Here is a 22,343-nt window from a genome sequence, read left to right on the forward strand (position 1 = left end):
AAAATAAATGCTCAAATAGTCTTCTGGAATCTCTGGAAAGTCTGAGCTGTCCTGGTGGAGCCTTCCCTACACTGGCGTGGCAGGCAGGCCCATGCTCTCTTGACTTCATGTTGATGAAGCTCCAGATTCACCATTTTTTCCAGATTCTCACACACAGACCCCTTTTATTCTTTCTTTTCCAGGTGGTGGATGTGCAGGCTGTGGTGGTGCCATGTGCTACAAGTGGCCACAGCCCAGCAGGAGGCTGCTGCCAGGGGAGGTGAGGAAGGAATGCACTCAGCTGCTGCCAGCACTTGCAGCCCCGCAGCCAAGTCACCTTCAGCCAACTTCACTGGGGCCTTGAAGGGCAGAGGGAAGGCTGGGGGAGCTACCACTCTGCTCACAACACAGCTGAGTGCAATGGTGGGCACAAAATGGAACTCTATAGCAGTGAAAACAGCACTTCCTTTGGCTCTTGGGTATCTGGGGGTCCAGATGCACTCAAATCTTGACATTAATTCAGTTCCTCACAAACAAGGCTTGATCTGTGACTGACACTTGGACCACATGGGTGAAGGGACTGCTGGGATCATTTGGTCAAGAAGCTGGAAAAAAATTCACCAAGATGTTGCATGACAGAAGTACATGAAACACTGAATTGCTATCCCAGTAAACACTCCCAAACAAGCAGCCAGCTATAGAAAAAGGATCTTTGGGAATTTCTGCTGCAGATTTCTGCCCATGTCAAACATTCTTTTAAAGGCCTTGCCACTTCCAAACCTGTTCACAGCGCTTTAAAACATACCACAATTACCACAGGAAGGAAAAACTAGCTTTCAGCTTTGATTTTTTCCTTTTGTATGGGTGGAAGGAAGGGGTAAGTAAGATACAATTGCAGTGCTGGTACAGTCAAGTGACATTTAACACAATTGCCATGAAACCGTCAAAGACACTAAGTTACAGGTCACCCTGGAGATGACATTTCTTTTCAAATCCAGAGTTTCTTACCTCCCTCCAAGCTGCTCTTTGGTGGGTCCTAAGGGAAGGAAGCCAATGCCTCAGTGCTGTGCAGCTTTCCAAAGGTTTCATTTACAACTTCCATGCTGCCACCAGTCACACTTTGTGTGTTTGTGCAAGGAAATCATCGTTCATCTCTGCCCAGCTTTAGGCTGAGACCTCAGTAAAACCAGACTAGGTCAGAGGCACTGTGTACATCAGAAATGGCAATTATTGGGAAGTGGTTTTATCCACATCATAATAAAATATTATCTTGTACTTAGACAATTTTGAGTCCAAAGAAAAAATAAACCACACAGTTTATCAACAGAGAGAACTGAAATACAGTGCTTGTGTGCTGGTGTGTAAGAAAAAACAATGTTTAGCACTGGAAAAAATTGGAAAACCCAAATCTCAGAATAACAGTTTTATACTCACTAGGTCATATATAACTGCCAGTCCTCCTCCCTCAGTCCCTGGTGCAAGCCCCATTAAGAACAGCATAATGTGGAGAGTAACAGCTTCTTTTTCTAGAAAACCTTTTAAACAAGGTTATGCTGCACTTTTCCTGAACTGAAAAATAAAATAGAACCATTTTGCTGTCAGAAAGGAAAAGAATGCCTCATTCTCTTGTAACCAGAGAGAACTCAGTTTGGACAGCACTGAGAAAAATAGCTATGGCCATTGTAAATAAGGACTTTATTGAATTACAGAACTTGAAAGATTGTTTTGAAGGGTTAGCCAAGCTTTTCCCTACACTAAATAAAATTAATAACATTTCCAACCTCAGTGAGAACAGCATGGGTGGGAAGTGATAGTCTGTCCAAAGCAGAGAATTCTTTACAGAATTTGATCACTTGCAGAAGGAAAGAGGGTGGAGACAGTCTGCAGTTAAGCCAAGAAAAACAATAAAACTTTCTCAGAGAATAGCAACTCAGAAAACCAAAATTATAATTGAGGATTATGCAACATATTGATGCAAATGTGGTGGTAAACCACTGTGATAATCAGTATGGATAAAAAATACAGGCAACTCAAAGAATTGCCAACTAAAAAAAAAATAAACCAGAAAGAATAAAAAAAAATAGGCACCAAAAAGATGCCCATTTCCTTCTAATTAAAGATACCAATTTAACTCCCATCTCAGTTTCTTCATAAATCAATATTCATAGATCAGACCGAAGTTTCGGTCCCAAGTGTTTATATTTTTATTTGTTTACATTTGTCAGCAGCTGACCCACAACAGTAGATTATCACATTCCCATTTACTATCTTTAGGGATCTCAGAAAAAGCTGACAAGGTAGATTCAAATCAGTGGAAACAGAAGTAGCTTCCCCAAGCTGTATTTCACAGAGCCTGAAACAAAGAGCAGGCATCAATTCAAAGAAGATATTTGCTGGAACAAGAGGCAACAGGGAAGCCTGGATGTGCTTTATCTAAAGTTTCGGGACAGACTGCATCTGTTAATGTGGGACAGACTGTATCTGTTTTATGTAAACATTTTGCAGAAAGGATGAGATATTTCTCAAGGCAAAGAGCAAAAGCTTGTGTTAGAGTCCAAAAATTATCTCCTCAAAATAGTATCTATATCCATAAGAGGTCTAACACTAAGATGCTGAACCAATAGCATTCTATGAGGAAAAACTGGCGACAAAAATCTTATGCCTTGCTGTAGCAAAAAAATGTATATTCTCTTCTACTGAGACTAAACTGGTAAGAACCAGCAAAATATTTTGTGCTGCTATTTGAGATATTTAACATCTTGCTTATCTCAGTTTCAAGTGGTAGGATAACATTTATAATACATGCAGAGGCAGCAGATTAGCATTGCAGATGCATCAAAGTACCCAGGACTCTATTCTAAGCTACCTCACAAAATTATATTAATGAACAAAGACTGTATCCAGTTATCTTTGAATAACATGAGATCCCTTATGCTGTCACTGGCTCCAGGGGTTTTGCCCATATGGGTGTAAAGCACTGGTCATGCAGTTGTGTTCACACAAAGTGGAAGTGCCCTGGCTGAAGACCACACAGAGAATCGCTGAAAATCCACATTTGATTCTCTGTTCAGAGAACAGCAACTGTGATCAGCTGTTTCACTTCTGCTTTTCCAGACACAGAGTGGCACCATATAATTTCAAAGCACTACTGCAATAATCTTTTCTCACTAACAGAGATCAGGCATTCAAATGGCAAGTGAACGTGAGCTGAAGCACAATTAACGCAGGGGGTTTTTAACAAACTTGACTCCCAAAGGGATGCTGATTTGCCACCAAATAACCACTACACGATGCTTTCGGAGGCTCACGATGGCTCGGAGGATGCAGGACCCGGCAGCAGTGCAGCACAGACGGCGTTTGTGCCGGGCGGGTCGGTGCCGGCCGGTGCCACTCCCCAGCCCCGGGCACGGGCACGGACCGAGCGCGGCTCCCCCAGCGCGATCAGGGTCAAGTACGAACAGCCGCGGCTGTGACCTTGTCCGAGATACTCAGGGATCCAAATCCTCTGCCCTGCCCTGCCGCTGTGCTAATTAAAACGCTGAACTCTGGGCTGCAGTTCACGCTGTGCCGGAGATCAGCGCACCTGGGCCGCGGGAGGAGCAGGGAGGCGCAGCCGCCGGAGCCAAAGCGGGGCAGGACAGGGAGCGGCCCCCGGGTAACGTGGTGGCCCGAAACAAGTCACCTCAGCGCCACCTGAGGGGCAGCTCCCCCGCTGCCAGGGGCCGGGACACGCGTGTGTGCCAGCCCGCCCCCCACGGCCCTTGCCCTGCCCCGGCTCGCCCCCGCCTGCTCCCACGCTCTCCTTCCAACAATCCCATCAAAGCTGAGCAATCAAATCCCTCCCAGTGGCCCCAGCAGAACACTCTGTGCACCCGGGACTGATATAATTTCCTCTAAATTCAAACCATAGGCTTTTGCCCCATCAGCTTCTCCTAATTCACCTTTTTAATGATGAAGAGATTACTTCAGAATAATTTATAGTATCCTGATGATTCAATTGACTCCTGCCCTCAAGCTTTGATGCTTCTTATTCCTCGAACACATGCAATGAGCCCTCCATTTCCCTTCGACTTTTTTTATCCTCTAATCTTGTATTTCCTCTTTTCTCAGGGTTAATGAGAAGAGATGTTAGAGAGTCACCACTGTGAAAGTCGTACCTTCATTATTCTGTAGATAGCAAAAGTCGTATTTAAAAAGATAAAAAACAGATAGCACTTACAGAAATTAAAATTACAGCATGACATAGATTAATATCTGCATTAAGACATAATATTTCTGTTACTCTTACAAAGAGTTCCAGTGGTGGGTATGAATTAAAGAACATTTGGGACAGATAATCTGAAGCGTTTTACTGCATGAGGACAGAACACTGTAATAGATCTTTTAACTCTGAGCCAACTGGTCTCTTAAGGCAAGGAAGGCTGTCCTAAAATCTGACATTGGAAACAGCATCCATGCTATCCCAATTTCCTACATGGATGCTGCTTCAGGTGATAACTCTTCCTCCTACTTCTTTCATCCTTAACACAACCATTCATGCAGATACAGCAAACTAATAGCAAGTGTAGCAACCATCGGGCTCCCTCCTAAATACATGTGGAACCGATTGCACTTTAATGAACTCATTAGAAAAAAATCTAGAAAAGGGGTGGAGGACAATAGTCAAGTTCACATCTGTTTCCAACAATTGGAGTCCATGTTCTGCCTCTGGAGTTTGTAGAGTGTGCTAATCTGTTCATTTGTTCATCTGCTCACAAGGTTTTTCATGCCTTGAACCAACTTTTAAAATTTTTTTTTAGAAATATTTTCACAGGCCCTTCACAGGCCCTTCTCTTCCTTCTTACGATTATACTATTTCCCTATGGTAACTACCACACATTCTCCTGTTAAGTAGTGGCATTATGAAACTATTTAAGTTGTCTTTTACTGCAGTTTTTCAGCTGGAATTAAAGAGGTGAGAAGCCATCAGTACCACACAGTAATAACTAGCTGTACTGTTGGGGAATCTTGTTGGACAGGATCCATCATGTGATTAACTACACAGGCAGCAGGATAAAAAAAAAAAATTCATACACATTCTTGTTCACTCTCTGCCTGGAAACATGTATTGGAAACATGTTTGAAGAAAAATTGCAGCTAAAGACATAAGGGATCTATAATAACAAAGGAACTACTCTCATCCTGCTTCAGTATTGTATATACACTCACACACGTACTCTAAAAGGAATTTTAACCAGGGATTTTTACTGCATTGGCTTTAAAATTATACACATACTGTAAATTTTCAGAGAATTGGCAGTAGAATGATCAGCTTGGCTTTTCCCTCTGGCACGTCATTCTTCCCCTTGCAAGTCTCCATGACCTTGTGGCAATTAAGAGCAAAGGAGACCATGCTGAGTGGCAAACAAAAATAGATTTATTTCCAGCTGTTTCTCTGTTTTGTTAGGTATCTCCACTCACATGGCAAACATGACTTATATTCAAAGGCTTCACATACACGGCTGATGCCTCCCCTACTGGAGAAAGGTACACAGGTGTTAAGTAACAGACCTTTGCCATTGTCATGACTGTGTTCAGCAAGGTGCTACTCAACATGTGAGTAGCTTCTCAGGTATTAGCAGGACCATAATAGAAGAAATTGCGGCTTCAGTTTCAAGTAATTATCCAATTTAATTGGTGTGGTTTGCAATACTGATCTGCTAAAGACACTAGCTGAGTAATTCTAATTGGGGAATAATCAAGGACTGCCCCTGTATTATTTTCCCCAGTATTATCCACCACACACTCAGAGATCTATTTCCCATTTTTACGTGACGCAAATGGGTGCACGTAAAGTTACAACAGCAAAGGGCCACAACCTTCTACAATAGGAAACAGAGCAAATATCAGGCCACCATGTATGCAATATAGACTGGGAGTAAAGAGTCTATTCATGAATCACTAATTTTGCTGGGAATATAGTTAATCCAACTTTCTAAGGTTTCTTTTAAAGAAAAGAAAGGTTTCTTTTCATTAAAATGGGTGGGCACACTGCATATCATATTTCATAGGCTTCCTGAGGCATGGCCAGCCTTCATAAAATGCCTGAAATGTGTCAAATGAAAGGGCATAACTTGTTAAAATACAAAACCAACAACATAATTCACTAATATTCCCTGTGACCCACCTTTTCCTTCAGCTTTCTGATTCAGTTTCCTTGCAGATCATTGCTCAGGAAGCTGAAGCCACAGACTGAAAACAGCCTGAAGCCATGGGATGCTTACCTAATGCTGGCAAACAGAATCCAGCCTAGTGTGCTGGCACCAAGATGACACCAGAGAGTCAATTCCTGCACTGACTCACTGCTGGCTCTAGGCGTAGCACAAAATGTATTGTTTTGAAGAAGGCTGGATCAGAGTAGTTTGCTCCATGACACATAGGCTTGTTAACTTCTCCAGGGAGGGCGGAGACAGAGCTGATCTTCACAGTGCTTCACACTATGAACTATGTGATATGGGGTTTTTAACTGCATCAGAAATTATGCCTTCATGACAATAGCAGGAGAACTTGGCACTTTTTATGTCCCCTGCCAATCGAGATAATAAACACGAGTACAAGCTGATATGCAGCAGACCAGAGAGGGGCTTGCAGTGGCCAAGGGAAGGTGAACACTCATTCAAGGTGATCACTCACTCAAGCCTGCAGACCTGTGACTCCAACAGAGGCTGCCCAAGAATGACAGAGGCATGGAGGCTCTGTGGAGACTGCCAGGGATGGGTGCTAAAAATCACCACTATCCAAAGCTTTCAACGGCAATGTTTACTTCATTCTATTGAAATCACCACTGCAAGAGGCCCTTCACCTGTTCACTGAACAGAAGTACTGTGGCAGAGTGAACTGCTTCTATGAGAAGCAGCCCAAAAGCTGCATGCCCGCTCTGCACAAATCAGCCTCCCCAAGTAATAAAACTCTGCTTCTGCATCTGTTCAACAAGTGCTCTGACCCAGCAGTCAGAAACCAAATGAATTAAGAGAGTGAAAGCAAGTGACCTCTTCCAAATGGGTCATGTAACAAGTCTCAATTTACATTAGGTATTCAACAGCCTCCAAGTAGCAGGAACTTCTGGTCATGAGCAGCTGACAGAAGTTAAGCCTTGACAAGAGCCTAAGGTACCTCCACAGTCTTTCCTCAGGGGCAGGTAGGCAGACTACACAAACCTTGCAAAAATTTCATCATCCACCGATATTAAATCCAGGGTGGTGATTATACTCTTTCATTTCCTTCTCTTCAGGGTAAGGCACTTTCCTCTCCCTACAAGGACTGCTTTTCTACCATATTTTTGTCTCCTGAAGTAATCTCCACTTAATTTTCTCTGTGTTTCACATAAGGTCCCGTTTTCCCCAAGAGTTTGCTCAGCTATATCTGTTGTCAGCCCACACTGCAAGATTTCATGTCCAATAGCAATGTGATTTTTTTCACATGGCACATATGTCCTCTGTCAACATATACCCTTTATTTAGTCCATTCCTTCTCTCTATGCACCCTGTGGGATCACTGTGCAGTTATTTATTGCTTTTGCCAAGCATTTAACTAGTCCAAGAAAGAGATACAGAAAGACTGTACCAAAAACAAACAAAAAAGCACCTCCCAAAATAGACTTAGTCCTTATGTTTGCTCTCCCTTTCACCAAACTGCCTGCTGGCAAAAATTCACATCCCTGTTCACTGGTATGCTTTTTTTGGCTGCCAGTGTCTTGGGAACATCTCAACAGCTGGATTTTGTGCAAACCTAGATTCATATGATCTCACTGTGTTCTCATATATGGCCATTTTGAAGATGAATGTGCTAAAGAATGCTTTCTCTGATGGCAATCAGTTACTGACTAACTTCTCAGAACACAAATATGTTTGCATCATACTCTTTCTTCTGCTCTCACATCCTCTGTCTTCTGAAAAACCTGCTTTACATTTTAATGGGCATTGCCACATACCCAGATTTTTTGTACTTTAGTTGCCAGTTGTCTTACCCTGCAGCTTCCTTCTGAGTATTTATAAATTACAAAAGCAATCAGAGGTAATTACCTAAGATGATCAAAAATCTCAGGACAGGTAGTCCTACTGCAAAGCAGAATCCCACTTGGCAGAAATATTCTTTCTGGCTGCAATTCCCTGCAGTGGAAAAAACTACTCTCTGATTACAGAAACAACCCCTGGAGGATAATACTAGAGAAAACCCACACTATTTTGTTTAGTTCTCCATGGCTATCAGACCAGCACCTCACTATAGTCAAACATAACACAGTATGCAAAAATATGCAGCAAGTGCCTTAGAGGGACTGAACTGTTGCTGCAGTCTGAGAGCAATTCAGGAGGAACCTCAAGGAAACGTGCTCTAAAGGGGGTGAGTGGCCTCAGCAAAGGTGGTCTGGAATGGAAAATGCCATATTTTTTACAGCATGCCAAAGAGAAAACTGTTTCAATGAATGTTCATTGCTTTTTAGTGTGCGGCACAGAGCATGGCAGAGAGAGCTTGCAGAAATCCTCCATGAACAGGCTCCCTTTGAAATACAGAGATTGCATTGGATGATTCTGCTTTAAAAAAAGGACAAAGCCAAAGGACAAACGCATTCAGAAAACAGCAGCCAGCTATTCATAAATATTCTTCTTGTGCTCCCCAGTCCCCTCTCTTTAAAGCATAGACAGCACACAGATAACATCTCACTTCAAAAATCACAGCCTAACACATCAGCATCTCATATAGAAACACAAGGTGCAGCTGAGGCTGGACTCACTGTTACCTTTTGCACTTCCCCTCTCAGGACCTGTTAATAAGAAATTAAGATTTACGTAAGTTTTCAGCAAGCATAATCAAATTTATTCTCAAAACAAGAATTTGAAATAATTGCAGTACGCTACATAGTGATTCAAGCTAAAACACTGCTAAAACCACTGCCACTCCAATTTTCATAGCTAATTTAAATTTTTATTTCTTAAAAACGTTAACGTATTCAAACCAAGCCTGAGGGCTTAGTAAACATGGAGGTTGTTCTATGCCTCATCAAAGTTATCAGATAAATTCCAGTCACAGAATCTGTTATTATTTTGCCTTGCAACTGAGCTTACAACCTAACTTGTTATGGAAGTCACTAAGGACAATTATACTTTGAACTCTAAGATAGCATCTCTACAGCACCATTTTCAGATATTCAAAGAACTAGATTTTTTGACTGCTAGGGGGCTGGTAAAGACCAAGAAAATCTGTTCTAGCTTGCAGGGGTTTATTTTCAGTGGTTCAACCACTGTCTATCCTGAACAATGGCCTTTGGGATTAATTAGGATGCCTTACTGGCCTCTCATTTTTTCTTGCAGTAGTTTGAAAAAAGGTAACGCAAATGAACATGAGGAATAATACCAGGAAGGAGATACCTTAAGTGTTTTAACATCAGCCTAGAGGGGTCAAAGACTGATACTTATCCAGTCAACACCCAGGAACCTGCAAGACAATGTTCAACCAGGATCCTGTTAAAAATCACACACATTGCCAGTTCTATTTTTGCGTGTGCTGTTACCAAGCCCAAGCAATTAAAAAACCCTGCCAAACTGAGAAGAGCTCAGATGAGATCAGGAGATCCTATGATAATGTCCAAACATGAAGTACCACAACCACCTCTCCCACAAGACACATTGTACTGCCCAACGAAGGTGTTTCTGTGCTCTTCAAAAAGAGCAATGGTAAAAGCCCTATAAGCTCACGAGATCTAAAGATTGGAAACTGTGTTTTCCAATGCTTTGCCTGCCCCAGATGAAATTCTACAGGGACAGACACATACAGCACCCCTTCCTCCTCCTTTCTCCCTTCCTTGCCTTTCCCCACTTGCTATATTTACAGCATCCAAAGCTTTTCATCGATTTCCATTGTAATCTGTGTACATAAATACAAGCGTAAAAACCCCCAACTTTGGGGAGCCTGGGCCACTTCCAGCTTGGCTGGATAGCTGGGCTGTGCATGGAGCTGGAAGGGTGTTTTTAAAAGGAGGGAAGCAGAAGAGAACAGCTTAAGAATCTTGGCTCAGGCTGGGCATATTTCCGCCTAACTCTGGCTAAAGCTCAGCACGAAGGGCTGGACGAGGAGCCGATAGGAAGCCGGGGAGGGAGGGAAGGAGGGAAGGGGGAGAGGCTGCGGGGCTCCAGCACAGCCACGGCACAGCCCGGGCAGGCTGGAAGCATGCTTTTCCTCTGGGCACTGGCGTTTGCTCTAGTCCTGCAGGAGCAAGACCCTTTAGGTAAGTGACTCTGAACTTGCAAAGCAGAAACTGTAACAATCTCAGTATGGCCAAAGCCTTTGCATGGGGTGGGAGGGAGAGGCAAATAATTGCTTAATTTCTCTATGGATTTCACGTGAAGGTGACACAGGTATGTGTCAAAACTCTCTGATTTGAGAGGTAAAACTCCATTTTTGTGACCTTAAAGTCTGTCCTATAGACATATTGCTTTGGTAGATCTGGAGATTTTTTACTTCTTACATGAGATAGAATCACTCTACCTTCAGAAATTTAGGACCACATTGAGGTGCTGCAGACAGTGCTCTCAATTTCCATAATTACTGTTCTGGCAGCCGTATTAATATCACACTAATCCACTTGGAAATGAGACTGAAGTTCAAAGTGATTAGAGAAAGATTCTGCTTTATTCAAAGCTTTCTTTTTAAATTTCCGGGTAACAGCATCACCACTTTGTTTCTTCTGCTTTGGACTGCTTATTCCTGAGATTTTGAGGTAGAGAATGACTTCTCCAAAAGCTTTGGGAGAATATAAACAGAGAACATCTGATAAGCCTGCATCTGAATTCTACTTTCATTAACAAGAGATTAGCACTGCATAACCTGTAATCACATTGCAGTGCGACAAAGCTATTCAGTTTGGCTAGTTCAAGGGTTTACAGTCCCTGTGTAACCACAAACCTGGCTTCCCAGCCTGTTTGTACTGCATCTTTTCTGCTGGCTGAGGCTCAGATTTATTTTCCCTCTGGTCCTACTTTCTTGACAAGACAATAGCTGTATTTCACGGCAGGGTAGTAAGATCCTATTACATTCAAAACATTTCCTAAAAAACTGTTAGTCCCTTCTGCCCCTAAGTTCTAGTCACTCTTCCTTGCCCTGACTCCCTCCTTCTTAACTGTCTTTGTGATGTTTATCTCAGTGATGAACTGAAATATCAATGCAACAGCAAGAGCACTCTAACTTGCTTTCACTCCACAAGAATTCACTACACTCTAGTGAGTTTTGTAAGCTTCACCGAAATAAATGTGAAATAAAAGAAAATAAAAAAAGGCTTTTTCTATTCCCATAAAAGTAGGGTTTTAACCTAAAATAATTTGCAAACTCAGATAAAATTCAGTTAATTAGAATAGCATCTCAATAATAACTGCAGAGGAGACTAGCACTCAGTATCATGCCAGGTGGCAGCTACTCAGTCAGCACACCATGTTTACTGTCTTAATGGTTTTCATCATGCAAAATGAGAAATTTTGTGTCTGTCATGGCCAGGGGAGCACCCTGCCAGACTGAAGGCTTAAAAAAGCCATCCCCACTTTCCCTCTGCTACCCTTGAGTTGGGGAACATAACTTATGATTCCCTTGCAGAATCCTCCAACCTAACTCCCACGGGTTCCTCTTAAAAATTATTCAGCCAAACTAGAATTTATGTTTTAATTCAGCCATTAATATGAACAATCTCATATTCAAAGAGCTCAGACTCCAAATCATTCAGGAGGAGAGGCTGGCACGGGAGCCCTTCGGGATGCAACAATGTGCTCCTGCCACAGTTCACAGTGCTTTGCTGCCCGTGCTGGGTCATTTGTAGGCGCTGCTCAAATGCAGTGCACAATGTAGTCTGGAGCACAATACCTATTTTCAAGGTATGCCTTTTTGGCTGCCAGTGTCTTTAAACGTGTTTCCAGGCAAATCGTTCCGAGGGGCCAGCACCCCGAGAGCAAACACGGTGCTCCATGTGTGTGCGTGGCAGAGAGGTGACCTGGAGCTCCTGGGCGAACAAGCCCCAGCCCCCGCGCCATCAGTGCAGCACCAACACCGAGCGCTCCACCAGGGACAGCTTCCAGACGAGGCGCTGCTGCTCCACACCGTGGCGTGATTTGCTTTCCAACAGCACAAGTTCCAGCCGGTTCTAACTACGAGTTAAAGTAAATCAAGTGTATAAATGCTTCTCTTCATTCACCTAACGTTTTTTGAATTCTCAAGATGTTTTGAATCCTCTGATACTCACATGCAATATCAAAGCTGGGAAGCTCTATAAGCTAAACCATTATCTAGAAAGTGGGGGGAAAAAATCCTTTCAGAACAGCCAGAATCTGCCCCAAATTGACCATTTGCATTGTCACAGAGAAGCATTTTTTCTCTAGGAGATTAAAACACTGCATTGTAGAATTAAAGACACAGTAAAAACTTATGATAGATATCCTATTTTAGGCCTGACTTGGACTTATATTTCTCTACTAACAAACTAATAATGGTTTAACCTATACTCCATGTTATAGCTATTTCCTGTCCTTATAGAAACCCACCAGCATTACTGTCTCCAACGCAAGGATTACAGTCCTTGCAGAACCCACCTCTGAGTGCTAACAAGGAAGGAGAAATAAAGTTTGCAACAACAAAGTGTACCCCAAAATCACAGTGTTTTTTAAGATTGTGAGTTATCTGGAGATCAGGGTTTGGTACAGAGCCTTTTATAAAGAGATTTTATATATCTGTAAAGCCCTATGTTTTTATATATTGAGTTAAAAGGAATTTCAATTCTGTGGACATTATAACTTCTACATGTAAAGCAAAAGTTACTATCAAACTCTCCCAAAAAATGAGGAGTTTAGAAATATAGGACTCCTGTTGTTCGCCTGCATGATGAGGGTTTATTTATAAACACAGCTGATCTGCTCTGGCTGAAGCAGATGTAAGTCCTGGGCCTGAATGTCAGCATCTACTGTGTGTGTGTGTATCTGTCCTTCTCTCACTATTCTACTTCCTGACTTGCTGCAGACTGCATGAACTGTCAGCCAAGAGAAAATAGATCTTCAAGCAACTCCTTAGATTTGTTTAGATTTTAGGAAAAAACCTAAAATTATATTCTTTCATTTTACTTCTTTCTACTGCCATGACTTAGACATATGAAAACTACACAATCACAAAACTGACTAATAAGTCACAGACTCACCCCATCCACTCCCCATGACCATCATTTCTATTACTAAACACAGACCAAGAGCCACGTTCTCAGAAAATTGAGAAACTCTTTATCCCTGATACCAGTGGTTATCCTCAAATTGATTATTCATCTCACATCCGCCACTTTCAAGCCAGCCTTAAGCTCACTAATTCTGCACAACTTGGATTCTTTATGGATACTAAGACACAGCTCCTTCCTAAACAGCTTCCCCTTCTCTACACACAAGTGTGTCCTACACAGCTTCTAGCTATAATCCTCCTAACGTTTAGCCTTGGTTTCCATAACAAAGATGCATTCACATGAAAATAAATCCATAATAAAGGCAAACTTTTCTGGAGCCCAAAGCATCATTGTAAGATCCAGCATGAATTAGAATAACGTACCTGCTAATTACGTAGCTTGTGCCTCTTATCAGTCCAACTCCCTGCAGTCATTTTCCACTGCAGAAACAAGTGCAAGAGGATATTCTCTGGCTGCTTGTTCTGAAGACCAGCATGCTGAAAACACTCTCCAAGCCAATAGTTCCCTCACAGGAACATTTAATTACTATCCTTCTTCCTTTGAATGAAAATACACAAAACTTAAGTGCTTCTTACAATCACAGATATGGTCAAATTGCAGAAAAAGCAAAGTAGTTTTTCAAGTAGCAATATTGCTTCTGGCACATAGCCATGGCAAGGGCCCAGATTTTTTTGTGTGTCAAAAAAACCACCCACTGGAAGCATGAACTATCCCTGGTCTTGTGCACTCCTTCTCAGTCTCCACTGCTGGGTAAGTGAGAGATGAATCCCCTTAGGAGAATTACATTGGTCACAACAGCAAAAGCTGCCTGTAAATAAAGTAGTTTAACACAGAAATGTATGCTATCTACTCAGAAACAACTGCTACGAGGTCCCATTTCTGATTTTGCACATTTCACAAGCTCAAGTGATGTGCCTTGTTGTTCTGCCATAAAAGCTAGAGCCTAGTCAAGGCGTGTGCAAAATTAAATATTTACATGTGTATGTATATATTTACATGTGTGTGTATATTTACATGTGCATGTATATATTTACATGTAAATATAAGCAAACCCGTGCAGTTGTCTCCAGTGTGAAGCATATGGCAGTGTGTAAGTTGCTAGGGAATTTTATTTATTTATTGCAATTCCTGCAGTCTTTATTGCAATCACTAAAGGGAAGAACTCCCTTATCTTTAAGATAATACAGACTGAACTCTAAAAAGAGGTAGAACTACTTGGTTAGAATTACCCAGAGGTGTCAAAATCACAGTTAAGCATTACTGCTTCATGGATTATAGCCAGAAAGATGCTCTATGTCCAGTTAAAGATATGCTTCTGAGTGGCTAAGAACTTGAAGGGAATCTGTGCCCTAAAAAGTATTTTCAATGCAACATTTGCTATCCAAATAAATTATTTTTGATGTCCTAACAATAAAATTTTATTTGGCTTGAGTTATGTATCACAGCTTAAAATGAATTTGGATGTACTGGTGATAATGAAACTGGTAGTGACACAGAAACTTAGTTCAGTACTTCCAAAGACAAGGATGCCAATGTAATTAATTAAGAGCTGGCATTAATGGAAACTTACTTTGATGCCTTGAAGAACAGCCCCCAAAATTAAATATGACTAACAGTTTTAGCTTAACATAGTCTATGGTCTGAAAGCACCAGTACTGATAGTTATTAGTATCAGTTCAGATTCAAAGCAGTTGAATCTTTCCTGAATTCAGCTGCAAGTTATCTTCACCAATCACTTTAGGAAACTATGTGATTTCTTGAGCTAGCATTTCAAAATTACATGCAAATTTCAAAGTGGAATCCAGCACTTATATTTAGAGAAAATTAATTTAAGCAAGGGTCAGCAAATCCATTCAGAAGTCTGTTGCATTCCTCCCACACTGGATAGTGGATTCATCATTTGAACATGATCCTCCAGTTCATGACCTTTTCCCTGTTGGAACATAAATCATTACTATTGCCATTCCTTTTCTCATCAAAGGCTGTCTGGCCACCTTATGCTCCATGCTTTAGGAATAAAATGGTATTACTAAACCTAAGGCAGTGCAAACAAAAACACAGAGCACAGCATGTTTTCTGGAAGAGTTAGTCATGTTCTGCTTTATTCCTCTTGCTCTATCACGTGTTTTCAGGTTTCCTCATTTGCCATCTGGTTCCTGTTTCAATCTCCCATGTCTCCCACTTGGCTTGTGGCCTGCTTTGTTTTATCCCTCCCGCCCTACTGAGCACAAACAAGACCTTGCAGTCAACTTTCAAAACCACACTGATCACAGAACGAGGCCAAAGAATTTGACAGGTTTTAAGACCAATGGGAAACATTGTGGTCACTCACCTTGACCTTCTTTGTAATGCAGAGCAAAGAACCCAACCCAGCAATTTCTAGATCAAGCCTGTAACTTCATTTGGAGCTGCAATGTGTCATTAGGAAGGTTACTTTAGAAGACCTACCAGATCTGTGTGGTCACATACTTCAGTTCTGGCAGTCCCAGTAACCACAGAAAATGACAGCCGAGAGTGCCTTGGGTTTATTCTGGTGCTTATCATTAACTACTTGGATGATCAAAATGAACCATTTAACAGCACCTGGATAGAAGGAACCCTGACAGTCCTAGAAGAGAACTTCATCAGGGGGCACAGAGAAGGAACACCTTGTGGGTTGGGGGAATATATCAAATGTACAGGAGGCAGAAGAGCTTAACAGAGGGATATTCTTAATCAAAAGCCTCTGCTCATAACCTGTTTAGCAAGGCTGTTTTGATTCTTACTTCATTGCTCATTCTCTCCCTTGCTATAAAACCAAGTTTTGTACAGCCAGGCTGACCATAATACACAAATCTTACTCTCCCATGGTCTACTTCTTTCAAACATGAGGCATGTTCTTCTAGTCAATAAATCCTTATTACCAACCAGTTCAGAGATGCTCCATTTCCCTGCTGGTGTCTGACTGCATCACAGCCCACGGTGGTTAGAACTACTCAGATTTATGGGGCACCATCAATGTAGCACAGAGGACTTAATCAGAGCAAAAAGGCATGAGTCGTTTTCTTATCTTGAACATGAGAGTTCTGGTTCTTGATGGAAAATAACCATCCTATACATCAAATAGAATGGATTTCAAGAACTTAACTGAACATCTTACTTGCAAGAAACATCAGGTGGAAATTTGCAGATGGGACATTAACTGAAAGGTAATGCTCTCTCTGCCATATTGAAATGTTGCAAGTGTCTGCATGAAACAATCTATTAAGTTTCAAATTAGATATTTAAGACATTGAAATATGCCTCCTACACACTTGCCTAAGCTGTCAGAAGTTGCAAACACCTACACATTTTAAATATGTAATTTATATGGAATACAAAGAACACTTCACTCTTAAAAGTGGTTAGCTTTAAAACTTACTACCAAAGTTGTCTCTATGCACATGCTTTGAAACACAGACAAGTAAAAAGTCCAATTTACATTTTAAAAATATTTCTTCAGTAACTCCAGAAAGCAAGTACCTGGAAGTATCCTAAGTCATTAGTCTTTTGCTTACATAGTTTGCAGCATTCTGCTCTTCACTTCCTCTATATGATGACTGTAAAGTCACACGGTGACTTCATACATATGAAGTAGAAATGGTGCTGGAGTAAGGTCAGTGCCAAAGGCAGGTTGTGTCCCTTTCTTTCACCAACTGCAACAGAGAAGGGCAGTGCTCCTAAGCAACACTCCACGTGCTCTCTTTCAGCACATGGAAATTACTGCTTTGGCTGAACTGCCTGACCATAGTGACCCAGATATGTGCCATATTTACAAGGGACCGGATGTGTCCTGTGAACAGCCCATCCCAGAGATAGAGCTGTGGCTTAAGAGGTAAAGCCAAACAACAGAATAACAATGAATGTTTTGGAAAGCCAAAGCCTCAAGCCAGGACTCAGAAAAAAGAAGAAACCTACACTGACTGCCCAGCCACTGGCAGCTGAAATAGCCTGTTCTGGTGTGGTGGTGAAAGGGCAATTGCAAGAGCTGGAGCAGCTCTGTTGTGGTGTGAAAGTCACTAACAAGACATGGACATGCAGGTCCTGAGAGGGTTTCTCCTAGCTCAGCCCTCTCACAGCTCCACCCTGTGCAGTCTACAACTAGTCACGCTTATGCTTATACCAACCCTTAGCCTTGCTAACATCGGCTGTCAGGTGCTTCCTGAGACATTTAGACTTGGCCTGTTTGTCAAAGTTTTAGGCACTGCACTAATTCTGTGGTTCTGAGCAATATCTTACAGCCCTGTCAAACTAGGACTCTGTCCTCCTTCAGTATTGCCATTACAGCTGGTAAGGCAGCAAAGCATTGTGAGCGATGGAAAGCTGTCTCCTGGGTAAGGAGAGGAAGCCAAGGAACCAGGAGCTACTGAGTCCTGTGTCCCATAGCAATCCCTTTATCTCCTTCTCTAGGTACACACAAAGCTCTGTGTGTGTACACACGATGCACACAAAGCTGTGCAGCGCTTTGCTAAGCTCACAGTAAGATGCAACAATCTTACACTGGCTGTACATAGCTATCATGGTATGTATACATGTGCTTTGAGTAACTGTCAGTCCATCGTATCTAACCTCCCCGCCTACAAACACCTGACTAGAGAATCAGCCACCACAATTTCAGTATCTCCACACTGTTCCAGTCATGATGGAAAAAAGACATGTCAAGAAGCAAAAATTTTGAGAAATAGCACAGTACACTTGACCACTAAGACAGTTACAAGACTCATAAACCACCACCACTAGCAGCAAAGAGAAGGAAAAAAAGGGTAATTGCAAAGCAGCTGGTGTTGAAATATCTGCTCTATTTCAGCACTCTTCCATAAACAGGTAGATGAAGTCTTCAGGATTCTGTCCTAACAGCACCACCTTCTGGTACTGCACTAAAAAAAACCCCTAACCAAATCTCTGTCAAACCAATTTCTACATAATACCCAGTAAGTCAGGTCACTTTATAATCCCCCCTCCACCCCCCAATTCCAAGGATGCCATTCCAACTCAGTACATCTCTCACGGTCTCCAAACTGCAGTGATCCTTACTGACACGTTTGCCATCACCTGACACCTGCACTCCAGAAATCTTGGCACAGGCTTGACAGGAAGCACTGCAGCAGTTCCAAACCACTGCTCTGGCACAGCAGCACTGGAGACAGAATTAGTTACTGCTCTTGTCTGTCTTACTGTTCATTACAACACAAGCTCTGTTTTGTCTTTGTTACAGACAATGACAGAATGAGTGACTGTTGCTTCCTCATTATCACAGCTGCTTCAAGCATCAAACAAGAGCAAAACCTAACTTAACACACAGGAAGATATGTTATCATTTAGCAGAGTTTAAAATATTCCACTAAAGTCCTCCACACACTTTTGAAAATTTAACTGTTACTGAAGTTATGAAAAGCAAATAGGCTCCACTAAAGCATGGACACTATCAGCTACTGATCTTTCATGGAGCACAGCCAGCAAAATGAAAAGTTCAAAGAGCAGGAGCTCATGAGTACTGAGAGGTAAACACAGATAACTGACAGAGAAATGTGACTTTGTATAGCAAAGTCAGCAAACATGCTCAGCAATAAAACAATTGTTATTGTTTCCCTTCCCATTGCAAAGTCAGACTGTCTGGGACAACCTTCTGGCAGAGAGGAACCATCAGCATCCATTTGCAAGGTGGACAAGCTTAGCTAGTCTTCAAAGCTTTACAGCACCAGTTGCTTCTGAACAAAGTCTATGAGGAACTGTTGTGTTAGGCAGATCTTCCCAACAGTTAGGTTTGACACCCAAGAGAGAGAATCACAGCCTATAAACTTACCCTACACATGCAGGAAAAAATAGGTTATGTAAAACAAATACATACATACAAAAAAAACCCAAAACAAACACCCACGGCAAGAGAAAACACCTTGTTCCAACCAACATGACGTGTGCAGGCAACTACTAGGGCACAGCTGTAGTTATTGGAAAAGAAGTTCAAATCCTACATTTGGTTCATCAACAATGCTGTGTAGCATGCAAAATAGCACTTCAGAAATCAGAAAGGCAAGGACTGCTATTAGCCCTCTGGCAATTACCTGTGTCTCTATTTCCAGCTGCTGCTGATCCTGTCACTATGGCACCTGAGAGTTTGGAAACAGGAACCTGGTGTAATGAACACATGCTCCACGAACGCTTAGATATTATTGAAGAGGTAAGAGGGATTGTGCTGGCTCCTGAACCTTACCAGACCTCTGCCCTATCCTTTTGACCAAAGAAAAAGGATGTTTCTAGACAGTGTCCCTTCTTGATTTTATTAGTCAAGGTTAGACTACTTTTTTCAGATGTCCTATTTATCCATAAATCCATAAAGCCGTTATCACCAGAAATATGTAATCTTAATGAATTAAAAAAAAACTGATTAACAATTTTTTATATATCAGCCTCTTCTCCAATGTTTATCATCTAAACATTCTAATCTGTGCCTTTAATCTAAAAATCTCAGAATCTGTATTTGTAAAGTTTCACACTGACTTATGGGTAGATGTGAGTTCTGCAAGTGACTCCAAGACTGATAGAGGAATTTCTGCTCACCTCAGCTGACACTGAGCTCCATGATGAGGATTCCAGGAAAGCTGCAAAGTTTGATTTTTTTTTCCCCCTGGTGTCTTAAGCACATATCACAAGATACCTGTTTACTCAGCTTAACTAACCTGCTAATTCTCAGCTGGGTAGTTCCCAAACATCATGCTGTGGTTCTCAAATGGGAACATGACCTCCCTTCTGCCCTAGTCCCAGTCCTCATCCTTACACCCCATCAGCTTCTCTTATCGTCCATGCAGATACTTTTATTGCATTTAATAAATTGCATTTCTGTCAGAAATGAGAAAGAATTAAAAACCAACTAATGGAAAGCTCCAAGAATTTAAATTCTTCTTTATACAGGGCTGCTGTAACATAACTCTTGCAAAACCGAGTGCTAATACTTGGTGCCACTAGAGGCCAGCAGAACACAAGGAATGTTTAAACCTGCAATACGCATTACAGATTAAATTAGCTGTTGGCAGTAAAGGATATGAGGTTTGCATTTCTGCAAACACATCTGCTGCAATTCCTTCCACTTGACCCTCTGACTACCTCCTTTCTCCATTTGTCTCCCTTGTTTCCATTAGAAGGTAATAAAAACAGTGGAGCACCTAGAATCAGAAGTCAAATCACTCCTCAACATCATCAGTGAGACAACAGTGAATATCCCCACCGTTCCAGGAACTCCACTTATAGACATTTTTGATGGTCAGTATCTCGTCAGGTATAACCTAAGTTGAAAAAAGGGTTACATATGTTATTATTATATATGCCATATTTTCTCTCTAAAGATGTGAACTAATTCAGCTCAGTGTAGGTAAGGCCTCAGAACTGGGGGCCTCAGGACCCCAATTGCACGTCCAGCTTAGAAAACCAGATTTCAACAACCTCTGAAGAGAAGGCTCGGAGCAAAGGAAGCAACTCACCTTAGAACAGCAGGACAGACTAGGTAATCTCAAGGTCCTTTCCAGATTTAAGATCCTGTGATTCTTTAGCTTCATGTGTGACAAAATACAGGATGGCATCACGATTTTACAAAATTGGAGGTATTGCCATTTTATCCTAAATCCAACTTTGACATGCAAGCCCCTCATACAAAATATGTTCCTGGATAAATGCTTTTGGAATAAATTAAATCACAACAGAAATTAGTTGGATGAGACCACCTCTTCTACTCACTTTCTTATAATGCTCTATGCTCTTCATCCTCTGCCTAAATATCAACAGTGCATTTAACAAGGTGAGACACTCTTGGTGGAAAATAAACCCTTGTGGACAGATGAAAGCATCCACAGACATGTTTATAAAGTCAGTTTTGTCAGTGCTGAGCTGTTTGTTCATTAAGGTAGCTGTACCTGGGCACACCACAGTGCACTTACATGATGGAAGTAGGCTTGAAGTAAACAGCAGCAGAGTTTATGCTGGTTTTTGGTTCTTGGAGGTGGCTGTATGGATCTGGTAACCATGACTGATACTATCCTCACCAACTTTGTTATCCATTGAAGTTTATGGTTTTCTGTGAGGGGCAGTTAACAGGTTAACAATAAAGTTACTCCCCTGCAAGGTAAGGGGATATCCCAGTAAAAGTGAAAAATATTCCAGTAAAGCATTGCAGTGAATTTAAAACAGAAATCAGCACATCTGCAGCAAATCTATAGCAAGTACTATTCCGATCGATCTTGCTACAACTGCCAAATTGCTCAAGAATTACAGATTGGACCTTTCTTCTATGATTTTGTGCATCAAAGTGACAATTTCCCACTTTAGAGTAGCAAGATTCATTGTTTTAAGAGAGATTTATCCATAAAGATTGATCCTGATCTCATAACCAAAAATAATCACATCAACTCTTCTCTATACAGATACCAGCTGAGCACTGTGAAGACAGAAGACAGCTGAATGTAGCAGTGTGGGTGTCATAAACAGTTGCACTTCTGATCATTTAATAAGCTTGTGTTTCCACAATTTGTGCAGGGTGAACAACCCTCAGCTGTAGTTTCTCTTCTGTGTTGCTGTGCTTTATAATAAAAAGGTATTTGCTTTCAGATACAGTTTTAAACTTTGCATTCTAAATCTTTCAGGTGCCCTACTTTATCAAAACTGCATTTCAAATGTCAGTAAGAGAACACTTTCAGTAAGAAAACAAGATCAAGTGGTGTTCAAGACTATAGCACAGCTAACAAACGTCCCTTAATTCAAAAGCTTCCTCCTTCCCCTGCAAGGAAGTGAACCCTTGCTATTGGTTTCAGCCAACAATTTGCAGCTGCAAATTCCTCTCAAGACATGCTCAGATTGACAGAAATAAGTGTATGGTCTGCCTTTGGACACAGGACACACTGCTGCCATTGACCAAACTGAGTCCTGTCAGCAAGTCCCAGTCAGAATCCATCATTTGGACACATGGCTATCATATTCTGTAATCTTTACATTCCCCTCCCTTGCCACAGTGACAAATGCAACCCAGAATTAAATCCACGACACTGCCTTTTTCTTTCAAGACAAATAGCAATACAACTTCTAGGAAAAAGGACCTGCCTGACCCTTACATGTCAGGAGAACA

The 22,343-nt window shown here is 41.6% G+C and overlaps 1 protein-coding gene across 1 annotated transcript; it reads left to right on the plus strand.

Moving 5' to 3' along the window:
• The first annotated feature begins 10,089 nt into the window (after positions 1-10,089).
• PLAC9 (placenta associated 9) lies at positions 10,090-21,828 on the plus strand. The gene is made up of 4 exons (XM_005481530.4): positions 10,090-10,240; positions 19,315-19,412; positions 20,371-20,491; positions 21,646-21,828. Exons 1-4 carry the CDS (start codon positions 10,183-10,185, stop codon positions 21,654-21,656), a joined length of 288 nt encoding a protein of 95 aa, XP_005481587.1. The 5' UTR covers positions 10,090-10,182; the 3' UTR covers positions 21,657-21,828.
• Positions 21,829-22,343: the final 515 nt, after the last annotated feature.

Source organism: Zonotrichia albicollis, chromosome 7 (genome assembly GCF_047830755.1).
Source record: "Zonotrichia albicollis isolate bZonAlb1 chromosome 7, bZonAlb1.hap1, whole genome shotgun sequence".
Classification (NCBI taxonomy): domain Eukaryota; kingdom Metazoa; phylum Chordata; class Aves; order Passeriformes; family Passerellidae; genus Zonotrichia; species Zonotrichia albicollis.

Coding starts and splice junctions, on each gene's coding strand:
- PLAC9 (XM_005481530.4), top strand. CDS start 10,183: ATGCTTTTCCTCTGGGCACTGGCGTTTGCTCTAGTCCTGCAGGAGCAA. Junction 10,241..19,314: donor GCAGGAGCAAGACCCTTTAG/GTAAGTGACTCT, acceptor CTCTATTTCCAG/CTGCTGCTGATCCTGTCACT. Junction 19,413..20,370: donor GCTTAGATATTATTGAAGAG/GTAAGAGGGATT, acceptor TGTTTCCATTAG/AAGGTAATAAAAACAGTGGA.